This window comes from Sapajus apella, unplaced genomic scaffold (genome assembly GCF_009761245.1).
Source record: "Sapajus apella isolate SASKATOON/1434 unplaced genomic scaffold, GSC_monkey_1.0 scaffold32, whole genome shotgun sequence".
Classification (NCBI taxonomy): Eukaryota; Metazoa; Chordata; class Mammalia; order Primates; family Cebidae; genus Sapajus; species Sapajus apella.
In genome coordinates this window covers 20,748,159-20,770,329 of record NW_022436972.1, presented here as the reverse complement: position 1 = coordinate 20,770,329, position 22,171 = coordinate 20,748,159, and the positions used below count along the sequence as shown (strand labels likewise).

Below are 22,171 nucleotides of genomic sequence, written 5' to 3'. Positions count from 1 at the left end.
AGTGTGTTAGTTTTTGGCTGTGTTGTAACAACACCGACTTATAATATGTTATAAACCTATACACGTTGTAAACGTGTAGATTTATACATGTTGTAAATGCCTGCGATCGTGTTTCCTTTTAGTTTCGGTTTTGTGGTTTTATAAATCCATCACTAACGACTTTCATCTATTGTACAACATAGTGAATATACAAATATCAATGTATTATATATACAAAAATGTACATTAAGCATAGTATAATAAAATACAGAAATTCTAGTTTTATTTCAACCACTATTTTAGAAAAAAATAAAGAATGTCCCATTCTTTAATATCCAATTCAGTATTTTTTTCTAAAATAATGGTTGAAATAAAACTAGAATTTCTGTATTTTATTATACTATGCTTAATGTACATTTTTGCATTGTTAGAAAATACTTTTAAGTGTTCTTACCACAAAAATAAGTATATAAGGTAATATATATGTTAATTCGTTTGATTAGCCATTCCATAATACAGTATATACATATTTCAGAACATGTTGTATACCATAAATGTATACAAATTTTATCAATTAAAAATAGTTTTTTTGCAAAGAAAGAAAAATGCACTAAAAAATCAATTATGACTTTTAGATCTTTCTGTTTGGTGTTTCTTTCCAGTTATCATCTAACCTTTATTAGTAATTATTTTCATGCCCAGCTATGCAGTCTTTCTTTTTTCTTCCTAGAGGGATTTCTCTTAAAATATCTTTGCATAGATAGAAAAAGAATATGCAAAAATCAAAATAGTTTTGTTAGGATATAGGATTTTGGTATCTGCATTGATACTTATTTTTAATGTGTTTTGTTGTTGTTGTTGTTGTAGTTCTTGTTGTTTTGAGACAGAGTCTCCTTCTGTAGCCCAGGCTGGAGTGTAGTGGTGCTATCTCAGCTCACTGCAACCTCTGCTTCCTGAATTCAAATGATTCTTGTGCCTCAGCCTCCTGAGTAGCTGGGATTATAGGCATGACCCACCATGCCCAGCTCAATTTTGTATTTTTAGCAGAGATGAGGTTTTACCATGTTGGCCAGGCTGGTTTTGAGCTCCTGACCTCAAGTGATCCACCCACCTCGACCTCCCAAGGTGCTGGGATTACAGGCGTGAGTGAGCCACAGTGCACAGCCTATTTTTAATGTTATAAAAAATAAATAAAAATTTGTCAAATGCTATGATACCTAATGTAAATGCTAAATGGTCTGGTTCTTTGTAAAATAACATTAAGTGATAGAAGATTGTCAAATCAAGCAACCACTGATAGCAAAATTAGTATCATTCAACATTTTTTAAAGAACCTTAAAAATAGTTAATACATACCTGTTTTAACGAGGCAAAAATCTAGTGTGTTGCAATGAAGAATTAGTAGACTTCCTCAGTTTTATACTTTAATAAATAAATATGTGCTAAGCATCCTAGAGGACAATAATCAAAATTACTCTTGAAAAGTTGGGCCTGTTTTTAAAAAGGAATTTTCAAAAATTAACTGGTTTTTAAAATAAAATTACTATTAAAACTTGCTTTTAAATGTAACTGAATATTCTGGAATTACGGTTTCGGAAAAACCTGTTATGCTTTAAGGTTAAATGTCTTATATTTTATGATATGGAGCAGGATTTTAAAACATTTATAAAGGGATATGTTGGCCATGACTCGTGCCTGTAATCCCAGCACTTTGGGAGGCTGAGGCAGAATTGCTTGAGCCCAGGAGTTTGAGACCAGCCTGGGCAACAAAGTGAGATTCCATCTCTATGAAAATATGTGTATTTTAAAATTTATATTTGAAAAATTTTAAAGGGACATGTTGTAATTGTCTCATTCTTTAGTATCCAATTCAGTATTTTTTCCTAAAATAGTGGTTGAGGCCGGGCGTGGTGGCTCAAGCCTGTAATCCAAGCACTTTGGAGGCCAAGGCGGGCAGATCATCTGAGGTCAGGAATTCAAGACCAGCCTGACCAACATGGTGAAACCCCATCTTGAAAAAAACTAATAAATAAAAATTAAAAAAAACAATAGTGGTTGAAATAAAACTAGAATTTCTGTATTTTATTATACTATGCTTAACTTACATTTTTGCATTGTTAGAAAAGTTTTATTAAATATAGTCATTTATAACAACTTATAAGATACGTGTTCATGCTTTCTGTTTGCTAGAAACTATTGAACCGTTATGTATTTTTTTAAGAGAAGAAGTAGAAATACAGTCCACCTCTTCATAAATTTTTTTAGGCATAAAATTTTTCAGATTCATCTTAAATATTTCTCTTTGCTTAGCCTATTTTTCTTTGTCACCACTCCCTTCGTATTTGTTGTTAGAAACAAATTAATCTTCATATTAGCTTAAGCAAAATGATTAGGATGATAAGTCTACACAGAAGACGCCATTGCGTATTTCAAAGCTAAATACAAATGATTTCTAAGTTGCATGCTGTTTTGATCCTTCATATTACATCTTTGCCTTATTAGCAGTGATTAATTATGATTCTATAATTTTAACCTTGACTTGATGCTGTAATTTTAACCTTGACTAACAGCATTGCAGTTTAAAATGTTCATAATTTATTAGATAGGCATATCTCTAAAATAGCATTATCACATATATTACTCGTGACTGATTTTATTTATTTGAGATGGAGTCTTGCTCTGTTGCTCTGGCTGGAGTGTAGTAGCACGATCTCAGCTTGCTGCAACCTCCACCTCCTGGATTCTAGTGATTCTTGTGCCTCAGCCTCCCAAGTAGCTCAGATTACAGGTGCGCACCACCATGCCCGACTAATTTTTGTATTTTTAGTAGAGACAAGGTTTCACCATGTTGATCATGCTGTTCTTGAACTCCTGACCTCAAGTGATCTGCCCACCTTGGCCTCCCAAAGTGCTGGGATTATGGGTGTGAGCCACTGTGCCCGGCCCTGTCTGATTTTAAATTGGTGATAAAACAACTGCTATGATTATTTTGTTATTGTAGATTTTGACATAAGAAACCTATTATATGTATTTTAAATGAATAGAATGAAAACCGTGTTTGCCTATAGCAATTTAAAATACAGTCTTGTGTTTGTAGTATTTCATCCCAGAGTTAAGCATGTGTTTGTTAAAGTTCTCCATTCTGTTCATGTTTAAGTAGAAAGCCTAATCAATGTAAATGTGCATTTTGGAGTGACCTATTCATGGTTATGTCATAAAAATGCTTTTTACTGAACAAGATAATAATAAGTGCTTTATCAAAAGTCCGTGAAGGTGAGGTACTTTACATAGAATTTAGAATTTAATTTAAACCTTGCAAAACGCCTATCAAATAATCATTGTTATCCCTATTTTATTGTGAGGATGTTGAAATTTTGTAAAGTTAAGGATCTCGCTTATAGTCATGTAAGCAAGTTAGTGGAAGTTAATGGAATTAGAACCCAAATCTGACTCCAGAGCCCATGTGTATTTCACTGTGCCGTGTTTTTTTCTCCTAATATGTCAGTTCTGTGGATTATACAGTCATTAAAAAGTTAGCCGATTTTTCAGCAAACTTGCTATATGAAAATCTTAGATTCACCAGCAGACAAATTTGTGATATTCTTTACTGTTGTGAGTTGGATGATTCACCTGTTTTTAAAATGACATGACATTCAAAATATTACTGTTCTAAAATTCAGTTTTTCACTCAACATTTTAGGAATACTTGCATTGGAAGATTGTGTCAAGTGAGGCAAACCTATATTTTGGCATACTGTATTCAACACCTACCTTATGAATTCCTGTTTTCTGCCATGTTCTAGGTGTTAGGGATATAAGTGTCTTGCAAAATCAGACACAGTTTGTTTTGGCTCAGTTACTGGTGTACCTGGGCTTCGAATCTTGGTTCCAACCGTATATAGCTATGTGATCCTGGGCAGGTTACTTAACCCTCCGAGTCTCCATTTCTTCCTCAATAAAAAGGAAAGAATAATAATACCTTTCTTAGAATTGTTTGAAGTTTAATTGAGAGAATGTATGTTCATAGCATGGTGTCTGGCATGCAGTAAAATGCTTAATAAATGTTACCTTTTATTATCACCCTAAAAGTAAGTAGCATTTGAACTATAAGTAATTTTTTTTTTTTTTTTTTTTTTTGAGATGGAGAGTCTTGCTCTGTCACCTAGGCTGGAGTGCAGTGGTGCGATCTCGGCTCACTGCATCTTCCATCTGCTGGTTCAAGCGATCCTCTCGCCCCAGCCTCTCAAGTAGCTGAGATTACAGGTGTATGCCACAATGCGTGGCTAATTGAAGTAATTTTCTTTAAAAAAAAAAAAAGACAAACTGAATAAGCTGATTCAGTAACATCATCTTCAGTCTGGCATGGTAGTCATCTTCCTTGAATTAATTTGAAAATTATTTTTCATTTCTTTCATTTGTTCATTTGTTCTATATACCACCATATATACATTTAAAAAATACAGTAAAAGCCATATGCTTTTCACAGTTTAAGGATGGTGCTAGAGTCACTGCGTGGGATAATTCCAAATGTAAGAGATATATGTTTGGCTCATGGCAACTATAGTAACCTACTTTTTTATTACCTTTCTTTTGAAAAAGAGTTACTTTGTGATTTGTTTTTTGGAACAATATTTCCTTAGGAGAAAAATTTTGAGAAAGAAATTCTTCAGTGACTACTAATAAAAATACTATGAAATCTTCACTCTGACTTACAATTGACATTTTTTATTATTTCTTGAGTTTCTTGAATAGAAAGTATTTCTAAATATGTTTAGAAAATACTAATATTAAAATATAGATATTTTCTGTAAACTTAGATCACAATATTTAGACACTTGAATATATAAATGCAAGTACAAGTAATCTGAAATTTTAAAAGGTACATTTATAAAAAGTTACAAGGATAGTCAGTCTAGTCAGATTTCCTTTTAGATTACCAAATTGCTTTAGAATATTGTGACTTATTAGAAGTATGAGGAGGAATTAAATGTGTCCAGATACAATTTCTAAAAGATGCTACGTAAAAATGAATCTGATATCTTTAATGGTTTCTATCAATAATAATGTAAAGTAGTTAAATTCTACTTTTTGACTTGATGAAAAACCTTATTTGTAATGGTTCTAAGGAGATCTGTTCAGCTATATTTCCTGTAAAAGGATATGTCAGCGTTATTTTTATTCTCTGTAATGAATCTTGTTAGAGAAAATCTTGCTCTGACATTAAATCACTACCTTTTTTTCATTACCAAAGTCCAAATGCCAAAGAAAAGTCAACTCATAAGTTGGAGAGGCATATAAACAGTTCAATTATAGTGGCTATTAAAATAAACTTTACAATTCTTGTTTTTATAGTTTTGCTCAGTCTTGATTAAGCTGTTTTAAAGTATGTAAAAAATGTTTTAGGAGAAATCCGTTTTTCTTAGTATACATAAAAATATTGTGTAGCTGATGTGGAATTTGGTTTTTAAATGTGATTTTTTTGAAGGAATTTTTTGTAGAATAGATTTTAAAAGGTTTATTTTAGTATATACAGCCAACTTTTACATTACATTAGACTTTGTAACTAGAAGTCAGTTATATTTCTAGAAATGAATATTAGCTTTACTTATTGTAAGTTTTTATGAGTAATCAAACTTTTGGCATATATGCTAATTTACGTAACCTCAGTCAAGATTTTCAGATATCTTCCTGAGACTTATTAAAATTAAGATTTAGTTACCAGATCTAATGGTTTAATTTTAAAGGAGCAAATTTAAATATAATTTGTTCTTAGAAGTCAAAAAACAAGTGAAATGATTTAGTTGTCCTTTGCAGGGGGAAAATGCACTCATTTAAAGTTAAGTTTGTAGATTACTTCATTGAAACAGCCATACATAAAACTTAATTTTTAAAAATAATTTTTTTGTTTGGTATGAAGTAATGTTAACTCATTGAGTCTGAGATTTAGCATCCAAAAAGGCATTGAAAACAATCAAAATTCTTTCATAAGAATAATGTTTAGTGATGTTCATTGAATATTTTTGAGCTTGAAAAATAGATACTTAGGGTGATTGTGAAAATGAACTCCTTTATTATTCTAATAACACATACCCTGTGAAACTAAGTTATCCATGCTTTGTGGGAACTTAGCCTGCAAAGAATTGAATTTGTTTTTGTCACTTCCAAGACCACCGTTGACTACATCAATGCATAATTTTGTGCAAAATCATCAAGTGGTACTGTTTGCTTTTAAAGTGAGTTGTAACTTTTTATTATAATCATTAATACAATCAAAGAAGGTAGCAGTGCTTTTATTTACTTTTTATTGTCATCAAGCAGTTTTCTAGGAATTTTCAGCAAAACATCAATCCAGCTATAATTCTAGTATGAAACACAGGAACTGTGAATGTAAGCTTTTGGTCCCTGCTATGAAAAATCAAATCAGTAACTTTAATGCCTTCTTACAATCTCATTTTGTTTCACTACAGCTCTGTTTTAGTTAGATCTGCACATCTGTTTTGCTCCAGGTGGTTAATTTTACCAGCTCAGTTTCTTTGTAGATTTTTGCCATAGTAGAAAGGATTTTAAATCTTAATAGCCCCTTAAAATATTTTATTACCATTTCCTTAAATAAACAATCGATGATGTACATGCTTTGTTTTTTGTGCAAATACCCAAGACATTCTGATTGAAAGACAGCTTAGGGACAAATAAACAAATAGCAAAAGCATTCAGTCTTTATTTACAGTATATAGAAGGTTACTGTTTTTATTTTAGGTGAAAGAGTCTGATCAGCAGGAACACCCCAGAGGAAGGACATCTTTAGCGATAGAATTTACATACCGTTAGCTCACAGTAATTGATTAGTAGCAGGGCTCTGTAGTACAGAGCTAGCTGGGCACGTTATTTGGGATGCCTTTGATGCTGTAGTTTTCCGAAGCTTGCTGGCTGCATGCTTGTTGCCTTTGTTCGTGACACAGGTAATTACTTGATAAAATGAAGTGCATCGCTGTGAACAATTGACCCTTTGGAACAATCCAGGCTGGTCAGCAGTCTAAAACCACACTTTAAAGCCATCATGATAGCCTCAAACTTAAGAGTTTCCAAGGTACAGACAAAGGTGTTGTCTTCCTTTAGTACAAGTCGAGTGCCATTTTCAGACTTTATGAAGTATTTAAATTGGATGATATTCGACGATATTGAAAACTCCTCTGGAAATCCATCCAGCCTGCTTTTGGACACCAGAACAATGCGAGACTTTATTTTTGAGATGAAATCAGGAGCATTACAGAAGATTCTCAGTCCTTGTGAACGATCGTGGTTATCTGTTATTTCCAAGAAAGTAGTCTCTCTGGGTGTTAGCTGCTCTTTCTCCCACCTGGATTTCACTTCCTCTGCCAGTCCCTTGAGCTGAAAGAATTCTGCTTCTTGTGCAAGAAGTTGATTTTCTCGAAACCCTTCGGGCAACAGAAGTTCTCCATTTCGTAGGAAGTTTAGGACATGCCTGAATAGAAGCCCATCCCTGTCTATGAAATAATGACCATCAGCATCAAACGGGCAGAGGATTTTTCCATTTACTATACCTTCAAGGAAAGTATCTGGGTATTTGGTCAGTGTTTGTTTTTGAGTAATGTATAAATATCCACCAACGTTGAGGGTCATCAGTGTGGATTTGCAGTTCTTTCCTTGATCAGCATTTTCCAGGCTGTTGTGTTTCCCTTCATACTCCTTTTCTTTTTCTCTTCTGTTTATTTTACGCTCCATTTTTTGAAGATACTATTTCAGCTTGTTCTTCTTGGCTCTGAGATTTTTTAAAAAGAAACACTATCACACAAGCACGCCTTTATTCAGCCCCAGCCTGGTGATGGAATGGAAATGCTGGCAGCATCGCCTGCGCTGTCAGCTCAGTTTTGCAGTAGGTGGCGTATCAGCCTATGTATGCAGGAGCTTTCTGGAGTAAGACGGAAAAGAGAATTTGCATTTAACTGTATCAGGGAAGGGATTTGTTTTGAAAGGATTTTCATGTCTATCCTTTGAATAATAAGAGTTACTCAGAGTAAATTGAATTTCCTCATCAGTTAAATAGATCCAAATGTGGATCGTCTTCAGCCAAATGTGAATTTTTAACCATTTGTAAATGCCTAAGTTATTTTTTAATCAGGCAGGCTTAATATTGAATAATATTGTCATCTTTAAGAAAATAATGTATGTTGATTTAGTGTCATCTTTTTAAAATAAATATGAGTAGGAAACGTAAGATGAAAATTTTAGGTGTATAGAATTTTCTTTCCTGGAAAAAGTCACACATTTCACAACGGTATAGTCATTTTTGAGACACAAATAAGAATACTTAACATGCTACTTGTGACACTGCACTTGAATTCAATTGGATTTGCATGTGATTCTGATTTGGAGATCTTTGTTAAAGGATGTTAAGAAAATTTTTTTATTATTTATTTTTACCCTAAAAGTAAAAAAAAAAAAAAAGAATCAAATAGGCTTTACAGTAATCACTTACTTTTTTTGGTTAAGATTTTTCTGTGGAAAATGCATAAACTTGTTAAGAAAATTTTTTTATTATTTATTTTTACCCTAAAAGTGAAAAAAAAAAAAAAAAAAAAAAAATCAAATAGGCTTTACAGTAATCACTTACTTTTTTTGGTTAAGATTTTCTGTGGAAAATGCATGAACTTGTTTCACTTGAAGCCTGCTTTTGTGCTGAACAGAGACTAGGGCAAGTGTAGAAAATACTATAACTGTGTATATGCATGTGCACATATGCTATAGGAAGATCGGAGAACAGTGTAGATTCAGAATACCTGTTAGAAAATAGTGTCATGGGTAAGTTAGTTTGTTCCTGTTTGTTTGTTTCACAGTGGGCAAAAGAAACCACCGAAGCCTAATCTTGTTTTTCAACTTGGGAGCTGGAGCAGTGTGAGTGATGTCACCCTTTACTCCCCATGTCTTTTTCCTCTATCCCCTGTAACTTCCCTTCCAAAGCAATTTAGGGTTCTGAGCTTTCATTTCTACCATTTAAAGGCTCAGTGGTAGGAAATGTGAACATTGTCCTCAGTACTATCATTTGGCCTGTCTGCTAAATTATTCTGAGGAACTACATTGTTTTTTGTTTTTGTTTTTTTGTATTTTTTGTAGAGACAGATTTTTGTCACGTTGCCCAGACTGGTCTCAAACTGCTGGATTCAGGGGATCTGCCCACCTCAGCTTCCCAAAGCACTGAAATTACAGGCACAAGCTGCTGTGCTGGGCCATGCTGTTAAAAGTTAGACTTTAGTTTATATTTCTCTTGCATTAAAAGTATTTTAAATTATTTAACTGTATGTTGACATAGAAGTATTAGAAGAGATTCTTCTAAAATGCATAGTTTTTATTTTCTTTAAACAATATGAGATTTTCAGATATAAAAAATTATATTCTTAAAGTGATCTTGATGTTAACATTTATGTATTATTGAGATTATCAAAAGTTCATTGAAATCAAACTAGAAGACCAAGGCATCGTGCTTTTAGAACTGTGTGTTTGCTTAGAGACTATGAAATTCAACTTCCTCATTTTACCAAAGATAAAATTGCATTCCAGAGAAATTTTAGTGTTTTATCTAGGACTTGACAGAAAAGCCAACGTTTTGACTAAAACTTTCTTTTAGTCCTTCAGCACTTAAGACCTACTACTCTTATATTCTGACAATCTCATGTATGTCTTGATTTTGCTTTTTTAGATTATCATTTCTGTCAATACAGCTTTTTAAGAAATACTGAATAGATTTTGAGGGAAAAGGGATACAACTTTGGAAGTATATTCATGGAATTCTTCTTATATTATCATTACAGATAGTCACTGCACATGAGTAGCATCATATAATAGCAAAATCAAAAAGGCATAACAATTTCATTTACAGGTATAGTTCTCTTTTTTTGAACTTTATAGGATACCAGAATTAGTGCAATATAACTGTAGTATAGTGATGGAGACTGTGCTAGCAAGTTCTTGCTTGTTTAAATCAAGTGACGTGGATGGATACTATGTACTCTGGGTCTACTTCCTTACACTCTATTTGGCCTGTCTATAGATGTCGTCATGGGGAAAACCCAATACTACTGCTTTTGGAGGATGGGCTTCCATGGGGTGATGAGAGGGCAAGAGTGAGGCAGGACTGCTGGAAGTGGGACTGCTGACCTCTTCAGTCATCACTCCAAGGCCAACTTACACTTCCTAACTCAAAGGAGGATTTTGTCTGCCTTTGCAGGCAGAAAGATAAAAAATTTTGAAAGGTTGGGGTGCTGTTTCCTACTCGATATGTCTGGTTTCTGCTGCCAGCTATTCAAAACCACTGATGAGTGCTCCTTGTTTCTGCAGGCTTATCTGAACAGACCCTGAACCATTCCATCTTTTGCCTCTTCTCCTTGATTGCTTTTTCTCACTCTAGACTTCACTCTGGTGTTCTTGGCTTTTCTAAAATTGACATGTATGATTTCTTTGCCACCATGGCCTGGTAATAGTAGTGTAACTGAAGCCTTGTCTTAGTGCCTGGCTAATACAAATCTATAGGACTTTTGTGTCCTCTTTGCCACAATTTGCAGACTTAAGAAAGAAAAATGGAGGCCGGGCATGTTGGCTCACGACTATAATCCCACCATTTTGGGAGGCTAAGGCAGGCAGGTTACTGGAGGCCAGGAGTTTGAGACCAGCCTGGCCGACATAGGGAAACCCCTTGTCTACCAAAAATTTAAAAAACAATTAGCTGGGTACATTGGTGTATGCCTGTAGTGCCAGCTACTTGGGAGGCTGAGGCAGGAGAATTGCTGAGCCTGGGAGGTGGAGATTGCAATGAGTCCAGATAGCCCCGCTGCCCTCCAGCCTGGGCAACACAGTAAGACCCTGTTTCAAAAAAAAGTGTCATCCAGTAGGCCCCACTGTATCCATCTTACTCAATGTTACCTCCAGTAAATCATGATGACTGCAATTCATGGAAATTACAGGAGTTCATTGATCTTTTCTGCCTGTGGTGGTATACAGGCCCCTTAGGAGAAAGCCAGATTACCACTTTTTAGTCTGTTCTAAATTTATATTTACTTACTAGGGGGTGGGGAGTGGGTGTTGCTTGACTGAGGTGGTATCAGTAAGGTCTCCACAGCCCTAAAACTTTTAAAAATGGTGTTTCAGTACCTGTACAAAGGGAGACATCCCTGGATCATGGGACTGCGTTTCTCTGCCTCATTGCAGATACAAACTGGAATTACTCAGTGGTTTCAACAGAAGGGTTTAAACCACACATGTCAAAAATTAGCTCTGCCTTTACAGGCAAAAATTTAAAAAATTTTTGAAAGATTGGGGTCCTGTTTCCTACTCAGTACCTTAACTCTTTATTAGAGCTTGATCACCTCTGTCTTAGACATCTTTAATCATATACAACTAACTTTGAGAATTAAAACTGGTCCTTGGTATGAGTATATCCTATAATTAATGGGGTCCAATGCCTAACTAAATTCTGGCAGAACCTTCCGCTATGAGATAATGCTAATGCCCTACCATCTGCATAAAGCAGAACTCATTCCAGGCCAGTAGCAGGAATTCCCATCTTTTCTACCAACTCCTTTTGGGAAATGACGTCTTTGTCATCCCATGATTGATGCAGAGTATCATTGTAGTATATACACTTCCTCCATTTATATGTCAGAGATATTCCCATGCCGTGGAAGGAAGTAGAATCTTGCCAGGAGAGTTTCTCTCCTGATTCGAAGATACAAAAGGTGTGATAATTCTAGACTTAACAGGTTAGTCCTCTGTAAAATTCAAACACTCTTCAAGGAAAAGGGAGGTCTTAGAAGCTGCTTTTGTTAAGAACAGGGAGCTTCTGTCTCCACATTCTTCCCTTCTATCAAATCTTGCTTGTTGTCAGCTGCATGTGTCTATGCTTGTCTTTTAAAAGGATTTCGTTCGCATTACCCTAGAAAGAAAGTAAAAGCTAGAGAAGCTGCTGTCAAATTTTTTATTTAAACCTGACACTATGTCTCTGCCTTGGACTTCTCCACACTTTTTGGTTTATTGTGTTTTGACCTTCCTCTGCCTTTCACAAGCTGAGGTTTTTTTTTTTTTTTTTTACACGTGCTTGCTTCTTCATAGCTTCCTGTCAATAGCGTTGAATGTAAGCAGCATTCATTTTGATTCAGCTACGAATATTTTGTGTTGGCTTCTTTTATGTGTTAAAAATAAATTACACTGTCTAATGTATTGACATATTTTAAGAAGCAAGATTTTCTCATGTTAATGTAATTCTTTTTAAATGTCCAAATTTTAGTTATGTTTCAAAATATTTAATTTATCTGCTTTAAATGTTGTCTGGGACTGGTATTGTACTAATAAAAGTACTGTGGCGGCCACTTTATATAACTGATTGACCACAGCATCTCACAAACTGTGCAGAGTACTTGAACCTTCTTAGGACTAATAGGACATAACTCAGACCAGAAGGTCATGTGAACATGTCATTCCAGTACAAAGAATACAGCTGTAAGTATTTTACAGCGTTGAACTGTATCTTCAAGGAAGCCCAGGAAAATTGTCTACATTGGCAAATGTTTTCGCCTCATTTGAGGAGTGTAGAAAAAAATAAGGCACTATGTGTTAAAAGGAGTATAAATAAAAACAATAGACTAGCGCAGAGGTTCAGGTGAAATTCCATTCCACATTTCTTTGATTTTTACTACAGAGGTAATCTTGACAATTTGCAAATCACATTAATTCATGTTTTAAGTGTACTTTGGGAAATGAGTATTTCAGGGAAACCTGTGTTTTATAATTTTGCAAGCAGAAGTTATACCTTAAGTTTTTTAAAACAAAGCTTTTTTTGAAATATGACCTATGCATTATTATTTACTGGAAAATTATATTGTAACCAGATGAGCACAGCACTTCTATAAGGCATCAAATGAACATTAAAATGATAATATTGTACAGAACTCATTTTTATAGTGCTATTTGGCAGAATGCAGTTTTACTTTCTCTTTGGGAAAAAGATATTTTAAGCTAATAACCATTATCTGCAATCTCAAAATGAGGGGGATAATTTTGAAAACCCTTGCAAAGGTACTACAGTTATGAAGTAGGTGAATAAAGAGAGTCTCTGTTGCCAGAGGTGAGCCTCTGCCACTTTCCTTCTCTTTCCTCAGCACTTAACATCCTCTGGTGTCTTCAGGGATGAGATGGTGTGGAGGAGAGAGAAGAGGACCTGAACAGAACGGGATATGATGGCTCAAGGGAGCAAATGCGATTTCTTACAGAGTAGGGAGGAGTTGTAAATTAGGGTTGGAGAACTCTATCATATCACACATTTTTTTTTCATATTTACCATTTTTGTAACTGAGGTACATTTTAACATCATTAGCTTGTGAAAGTTTAGTGACAGTATTTTGTCTTGGTGGCACATAAAATAATGGTTTATATTACAAATCATAGCATCTTTGTTGTTGTTGTTTTTTGATTGAAACAGAGTCTCGCTCTGTCACCAGGCTGAAGTGCAATGGCGCGATCCCGGCTCACTGCAACCTCCGTTTTCCAGTTTCAAGCAATTCTCCTGCCTCAGCCTCCCGAGTAGCTGGGACAACAGGCACACACCACCATGCCTGGCTGATTTTTTGTGCTTCTAGTAGAGACAGGGTTTCACCATGTTGGCCAGGATCTCGATCTCTTGACCTCGTGATCCACCCGCCTCAGCCTCCCGGAGTGCTGGGATTACAGGCATGAGCCACTGCGCCCGGCAATAGCATCTTATAGTTGATAAAATATTTGAGTAGCTCTGTGAGCTATTCCCTCCATATAACAAGAAAGTAAAATAGACAAGGAGGAGGGAAAGAGTTTTGCAGGGAGATAGAGGAGATAGAGGGAAAGACAAAACAGTGTGACTGTTTGATATTAAAATTAGGCAAATTATTTTATGACTTTTATAAAATTAAATTTTATTTCTTGATACAGGGTCTTACTCTGTCACCCAGGCTGGAGTATAGTGATATTATCACAGCTCACTGCAACCTCAACCTCCTGGGCTCAGGTGATCCTCCTGCCTTAGCCTCCTGTGTAGCCGGGGGCCACAGGCATGTGCCTCACACCTGGCTAATTTTTTTATTTTTTTGTGGAGACTGGGTCTCACTTTGTTGCCCAGGCTAGGCTTAAGCTGTCCTCCTGTATCAGCCTCCCAAAGGTTTAGGATTACAGGTGTGAGCCATCATGCACAGCAGAATTCCTGAAGATCAAATAGAGATTGGAACATCACTTCCCAGTTTGAATAAAGACCAGCTTTTTAATGATACAGGGATAGAAAGTTTGCCTAACTGGTTTGTTAAGATGCTAGTATCTTTTATTAATAGACCTCACCTGAGAACCACAGACAAAAACACTTCTAGGAACATATTTTAAATGAGAAAAATGGAGACTACTAGGAATATTAAAAATGGTTTACCTTTTAAATGTACCTGCTTCTTGAAAAGATTATTTCTTCAGTCTTTTCTCAGAGAGTGTTGACACAGGATATGATATAATTAAGAGTTATAAGAGTAACTTTGAAGTCTGGAGGATCAGCCTGAAATGTTGGTCAGTAGTCCTCTGGTCTGTGTTTTTATAGGAGTTGGAAGTCCTCTTAAAGGCCTCCACATTCAACTGGATCCAGAAGGTCTTGTGGAAATGAATGCGTGTTAACTTCCTGATGCCTAAGACTTCCTAACATACCTGATTTCATTACTTACATTCCATTGCTAATAAGCAGTGTTGCTGTTCACTTTAACTTGTTGAAACTAGGGATGCCTTTGTAAAAAAAAAAAAAAAAAAAAAAAGTGCCCGTATCATTTCTCCTCAGTTCTTTGATGTAGAGTATATCTCAAGTTCAGATATAGGGTAGGGTAATCCAGCAAAGAGCACAAGTTTAAATATTTTCAAGCCTTTGGCAACTTCTTAACATTTTGTTGTTGTTCTCTTTTTACTCAAAGAAAATTTAATTATATCTATGGCTTTCGGAAAGTACTAGAGCAAACAAAATGAACACTAATGAAATAATAAAACATCCTCAGTTGGAGAGGAAGGCTAGTGTTTTTATTTAGTGAAAGAGACCTAGAAGAGATCTCAGACCTTCTAGTAATGTCATTATTATAGATGCTGAGGCCCAGAGATATAAAATAACTTCTCCAGAGTAACACTGCTGTTTAGTGACAGAATCATAATGAGAAGCCTTCAGTTCTTTTTATAGGACATGCGTTAATATACTTAACCTTTAAAATTTTCTCTCAAGTTTTTTTCTGATTTTGGGTGGTGGGATATACATAAATAACTGTCATCAAAGATGTCTGTTCATACTCAGTAAGATTCTTTTGGTTGCAAGTAGCAGAAACCAGTCAACAAACAAATCTAGCCAATAAATGGGGTGTGGAGGAGAACTTAGAAAGGGTCTCAGACTATTTCCTAGAATTTAAAGAAGAGCAAATGGCCAAAGATAAGAATTGAGCCATTCCAAAGCCTTTGGTAGGATGAGTTTGTGTGGCTTCTCTGCAGAGTACTGGCAAGGCAATTTCCTTCTAGCAATTTGTGGTGTAAACCCCTTAGTTGAACATTTCAAGCACAGGAATGAGCAAGCACAGACACATACCAGAAGCCATTGCTAATGCCATTCCCACCACCTTCAGCATCTTCCTTATCCCCACCCACCCCAGTCTGAATCCCCCTCATTTTTCAAGGTCCAGCACAATCATTTCTTTCTCTTCAAAACTTCTTGGCTGGGCCCTCCTGCCTATAAATCTAGCATTTTGGGAAGCCAAGGCGAGTGGATTACCTGAGGTCAAGAGTGTAAGACCAGCCTGGCCAACATGGTGAAACCCTGTCTCCACTAAAAATACAAAAATTAGCTTGACGCAGTGACAAGTACCTGTAATCCCAACTGCTCAGGAGGCTGAGGCAGGAGAATCACTTGAATCCAGGAGGTGGAGGTTGCAGTGAGCCAAGATCATGCCACTGTACTTCAGCCTGGGTGGCAACAGAGGCTTAGGGGAAAAAAAAAAAAAAAAAAAAAGACCACTTCTTGATCCCTAGCTCGACATAATCTCAGAGACAGACAGAGAGAGAGAGAGTGTGTGTGTGTGTTTGTGTTTAATCCCAGTACTCTGTGTGTGTCTTTGTTTTATAACCTTTAACATATTCAACTTGGCAGAAGAATCTCACAGTTCATGTGGAATAACCAGTAATTGGTCAGTTAAATTAAAAGATGGGAAATCATAAAAATTATACCAATATGCAGTTCCTACTTGCCTTAAACATTTTATCTTAAACTTTATTAATGTACATTTAGTTGGCCGGGCGCAGTGGCTCATACCTGTAATCTCAACACTTTGGAAGGCTGAGGTGGGCAGATCACATGAGGTCAAGGGTTCGAGACCTGTTTGGCCACCATGGTGAAACCCCGACTGTACTAAAAATACAAAAATTAGCTGGGCATGGTGGCGTATGCCTGTAATCCCGGCTACTCAGGTGGCTGAGGCATGAGAATCGCTTGAACCCAGGAGGCGGAGGTTTTGGTGAGTCTAGATTGCACCACTGCACTCCAGCCTGGGTGACAGAGTGAGACTTCATCTCAGAAAATAAATAAAATAAATGTACATTTAGTTGCTGACATATATGTAGGACAAGGCCTTTGCTTTGAATATAGGATACTGACTGACCATCTGCTTTCTTTGTTTTTCAAAAATTAAACCCATCGTTTAGTTTTCAAATTCTTTTTTGAGACAGAGTCTCCCTCTGTCGCCCAGGCAGGAATGCAGTGGTGTGATCTCAGCTCACTGCAACCTCAACCTCCCAGTTTCAAACAAAGCCACCCAAATAGCTAGGACTGCAGCCATGCACCACCATGCCCAGGTTTGTTTGTTTGTTTGTATTTTTAGTAGAGACAGGGATTCCCTGTGTTGCCTGGGCTGGTCTGAAACTCCTGACCTCAAGTGATCTGCCGTCCTTGGCCTCCCAAAGTTCTGAGATTACAGGTGTGAATCACCTCACCTGGCTCCATCATTTAGTTTAGATTTTCCATTTTGGTTTCTTTGAAAAGGAGCAAGAACTTAGACACTGTGAAACTATCTAAATACAGACTCTTTCTAGACTTCTTTGCTTCCCTTCCAGTCTCTGGTTGTCTCACCTATACCTAATTTGACAGTATTGTGTTACAGCTTACTTTATATCATCTTACCAAAGCATTCTACATAGTCTTTATAGAAACACCCCCCAAACTCCCTCCCATACTCGTAATTGGCTTATGTAATATATAATCAAGTTACATAATTATTAAAACTAATATAAACAAGTTCTAGCATAGTTTGAGCAGAAGTGTGTGGGAGTGCTAGAGATTAACCTATTACCCACTAGTGTATGGTGAGCTGTGGGCATCTGTGGCTATATTAAATAGCAGACAGGGACTTGAGAGCCTTTGTTAATCTAGAAGTGAGTTAAGTAGAAGTGTATCAAAACTGCTTCTGATACAGTAAAATGATTTATATGCCTGTCTTACCATCCTGTGAGACCAGCACTCTCAAATGTGGTCTGGGAACTGCTGTGCAGAGGGGTCCCCGAGATCCTTTCAAGGGATCAATTATGTCAAGACCATTTTTATAATTATGCTAATGGCTTTTTCATTTTTTTCACTCTCATTCTCTAGAAATTTCTTAGTTTTAGTTTCTAATATGGTAGATATTGGCAGTTAAAATGTATAAACAGTTCTTCTGGGGTCGTCTATACTTTTTTCGTTTTAAAAACATTTAAATTTAGGTTTTTTAAAAAATTTATTTTTTAATAAGTAAAATTTGTGCATATTTATTGTACATAATATGATGTTTTGATATATGTGTATATGTGGAATGGCTAAATCAAGCTATTCAGATCTATACTTTTTAACTAATACATGCCACAGAAGGTTTGAGAAAGTCTGTGCTCCTTGAGGGTAGCAACTGTGTTTCATTTGTTGTTTCTGATGTACTGTTGCATTATCTTTTATATAGTAGGCACTCAGTAAATATTGAATAAGTGTATGAAAATAAAAAATAATTTTTCAAGTATTTATGGTCTTTTAAACTGGGCCAACAAACTAGTTTTAAGTAAAGGTTTCTGTATTAATGAATAGGATAAATAATTAACAGCAGTAATGTGCAAGTGGGTGCTTTTAAATACTTTGAAAATAAAATTTAATACCTTTCCTTTGAAATCTTAAGCAGTGTTTTGAAGAAGACAAGAAGTGTGGTTTAGTGGAAAGAATATGAAAATGTGTTTCTATGAGGCTGTAAAAAGAGAGCAGGCAAATCATGCCTGGGGGCTGCATCAGGAGTAAATTCGCCTTTTAAAAATTTATTTAAGAAGAGAAGGGGAGAAAGGCAGTAAACAGAGATCTCAGGTTACTTAAGAAATAAAATTTCTTCTTACCTTGGTGTAAGGTAGTCATGCTTCTCATCATCGCATTTTCTGCATCTACTTGAGATTTGTTGCGAATGTTGCATTAACGGACCCCAGGGACATTGATTATATACAGTGCATTTGTAATTAGTACGTACAGAGTCCCCTAGATTTTGGAGACATCCAAAAAGATTACTAGAAAAAGATGTTTTAGTATAAATCATGTAGACATGGTTCTGTATACATTCTACATTTTGATCAGTTTGTCTGTCTCCCCCAGTGAACTATTTGCTTCTTGAAAACAGTACTGTGCCTTAATCATCTTGATTCCACAATGCCTAGATGGGGCCTTTTGCATAGCAGACATTTTGCTAATGTTAGTGGAATGAATGAAGTAATTCTCTCTGAAAAGATGAATCATAAATATACTACTGATGAGCCAGGGAATTTCCTGAGTCTCTTCTTAAAACCTAGGTGAATTCTTGTGGGAATATGACTGAATCTTAACTGTTTCTAACCACAGTCATATATTTCCAGGGTATAATAAAGTTGATACCATTATGAGTCATTTATATGAGTATTAAACAATAAGGTAAGATCCGTCAAGTGACCACACCACAATGCTTGGTGGCTAATAGGCACACAATAGATGATAGCCTTTGTTTCCTTCTTCTGATTGTCCTAGGTTTTATGTCAGGGTCACTATCAGAATTACTAAAGATAGGAGAAATTGCATTTCTGTTTGGACAAATAAAGCAGTTAAAGATTCTGTTTCGAAATGCCCAGATTTATAATTCTGTAGGAAAACAGAAGTCAGAGCAACTGGCAGGCTCAACTGGTATACAGTATAACCCAGACAGTGGACCTGCCCAGTGTCACAGTGTTTTCTGGGCTGGCTGTTCTGGTCACAAGGTATTTGAGAATTTTATTTACACATACAAATGGTCTTTGATTTAGTGGTTTAGACTAGCTGTGTTTTCAGAAGTTACTTCTTTGTCAAAGACGATAGCCTTTATACTCTTTAATTTGATTTTATGCCCATTTAAGCCAGCTTATTTAGAAGGAGGTAAATGTGTTAAAGCTGTTACTGGCAAAGGGCTGCAGCAGCCTAATAAACAAACCTGAGAGGAACCCAGTTTGTTACTAGGCCAAGAATAAGGTTTCTCTCTATTTTGACCAGTGAGATTCCTAAAACTTAACTCTTTTTTTCTTGATTTTTGTTATTAACTATATTTAATTGTCATATTACTGTGTTTAGGGTGTCAATATAGTCTTGAAAATGATGTGCTATCTCTGAATACTTTTTTTTTTCTTCCCATTCAAGATAAGCTGTCTTTGGAAGGAATAGTAGTACAAAGAGCTGAATGCCGACCAGCCGCCAGTGAAAACTACATGCGATTGAAAAGGTTGGTGTTTTGTAACTCCAAGATGATACGTGATATTTCTCTTTGGGGATTGAGATACATGTGTTGTATCGCCTGGTTGACTGCATGAAAACTGTGGTTATTGTTGAGTGTTTGCTTCAAAAGCTGTTTGGTTTTAAAAGCAAGTAAGGGTTTCTTTGGCACTAAAGAACTTTCAGTATCTGGGCTGTTTATTTAAGGTATTTTAAGCTCCTTTGTTCATATATCCTGGAATCAAAGTTTTTAAACTACGTTTTCTAGTTGTCTTTATAAATTTTGATTATTTAAAGACATGTAATAAGATCTTTGTACTATTTTGTAAACAGATCATGTAAAATGATCCTGGATGTCATTTTTCTATAATAAATATGTATCCAAAATACTGCAACTGGGCCAGGCATGGTGGCACATGCCCATAATCCCAGCATTTTGAGAGGCTGAGATAGACGAATTGTTCAAGCCTAGGAGTTCAAGAACAACCTGGGCAACCTGGCGATACCCTATCTCTACAAAAAGAGAAAAATTAGCTGGGTGTGGCTGAGATGTGAGGATTGCTTGGGCCTGGGAAGTCAAGGCTCCAGTGAGCTGAAATCATGCCACTGCACTCCAGCCTGGGTGACCCAATGAGAACTTGTCTCCAAAAAAAAAAAAAATTATGCTGTGTAAAGCAAGTGTAGTTGCCAGAATATCATCCTATTCTCTTCATCTATAGAGAAATTTTTATAAACACTTTATTAGAGAGTTTGTTTCAGAATCTGCCCCTGCCCCCTACATTTTTTATGTGGTTAATATTTTGTAATTAGTATTTGAAGTTACTGATTACAAATTCTTGATACTCCAAATTTTATGACATTCAGAGTTCAGCAATTTTTTAAACCCTGAAGAAATATATTATACCTGTTTCATAGTTTATTTTTAATGTGATTTAGCCCCATGTGATTTAGGATTATACTTTTTTCATTTATTCATTCAGTTCTTACTATCCGCCAGGTGCTTTTTTAGGAGTGAGAGAAATAGCCGTAAACAAAGCAGACAAAAATCTCTACCACAGATTCCACTGTAGCAGATTGAGGTACACTGAATCGGTAGTGGAGAAGACACTGCTGAAGCAGTGGTAGTGGCCTCCTGGATATCAGCATTCTCATCTAGAAAAGGGGCCAGTTGAGCTGGATCATCTGTACATTTTGCAGCATCTTTAAAAGTTTCCCTCTTCTCTGTCTCAAAAAAAAAAAAAAAAAAAGTTTCCCTCTTTTGTCAATTAGATTAGACTCTATCTCCTGAGAATGACATAGACTTGCTGTCTTGTCAAATAATTTCTCTAATTTAAATGCCTCCTTGGGGCAAATAAAAGAAGGCCAAACAAAATGAAAAATATTTATAACAGAAAATGGCTTTGGAAAACAGGCAGAAGATGTTTCTTTTATTGTTTTTAGTTTATACAATTTATTATATAATAAATTTTTGAAGTCTTTTTGAAAATTTATCTCTTCAAATAACTGCTGAAATTGAAAAATGCAAAATTTGGTTACCAAGCTGCGTATCAAGATCTTTTTCTGTGACCCTAATTTTCTTTAAAGGGTTCTAAAGATTTCTGATGATGAGATCAGGCAGGTCACCTGCTGTGTTTATAAAACAGCTGCTATTTTCCTACCAAAAAAAGTGAAAATTGTTTAGCCTTTCAAATGTGCTGAAAAATCAGCTGTTACATAGTCATGCACTATATAAGGATGTCTTGTGGTCTCATAAGATTATAATACTGTATTTTTTCTGTTCCTTTTCTGTGTTTAGATACACAAATACTTAAAATTGTGTTATAGTTGCCTACAGTATTCATTACAGTAATGTGTATACCATCAAGGTTTGTGTAAGTGCACTCTATATTTGCACAACAATGAAATTGCCTAACAATGCATTTCTCAAAATGTATCTCCATTGTTAAGCCGTGTATGGGAGGCCGAGGCTTGAGCCCAGGAGCTTGAGACCAGCCTGGGCAACATAGACAAACCCCATCCCTACAACAACAACAACAACAACAACAACAACAACAACAATTAGCCAAGTATGGTGATACATGCTGAAGTGGGAGGATGGCTTGAGTCTGGAGGTCAAGGCTGTGGTGAGCTGAGCTTGCACCACTGCACTTCTGCCTGGGCAACAGAGCGAGACCCTGTCTAAAGAGAAAAAAAAACCAATCGAATAATTTTAAAAACTCAAAGGTTTTATTTATACATATATATGTGTGTGTGTGTGTGTATATATATATATATATATCTTTCTTGTGAACTCTCTGATATTTTCACTTTAAGAAAGGGGAAGCACAGGATTTTTTTCAGTAGCTAAGTGTTGTCTTACCCTGAACATCTCTCGTTTTCTTTGGAATTCCC

General features: G+C 35.8%; 2 protein-coding genes across 2 annotated transcripts in view; one reads left to right on the top strand and one right to left on the bottom strand.

Moving 5' to 3' along the window:
• GTF2F2 (general transcription factor IIF subunit 2) overlaps positions 1-22,171 on the top strand; it is a 153,588-nt gene that overhangs the window by 68,438 nt on the left and 62,979 nt on the right. Inside the window, exon 5 of the mRNA XM_032294733.1 lies at positions 19,709-19,790. Coding sequence (XP_032150624.1) covers positions 19,709-19,790 — 82 coding nt within the window. The remainder of the gene's footprint in view (positions 1-19,708; positions 19,791-22,171) is intronic.
• Positions 6,033-8,074, bottom strand: KCTD4 (potassium channel tetramerization domain containing 4). The gene has a single exon (XM_032294732.1). It carries the CDS (start codon positions 7,720-7,722, stop codon positions 6,943-6,945), a length of 780 nt encoding a protein of 259 aa, XP_032150623.1. The 5' UTR covers positions 7,723-8,074; the 3' UTR covers positions 6,033-6,942.

Excerpts from the sequence above, each read along its gene's own strand:
- KCTD4 (XM_032294732.1), bottom strand. The coding sequence starts at position 7,722 with ATGGAGCGTAAAATAAACAGAAGAGAAAAAGAAAAGGAGTATGAAGGG.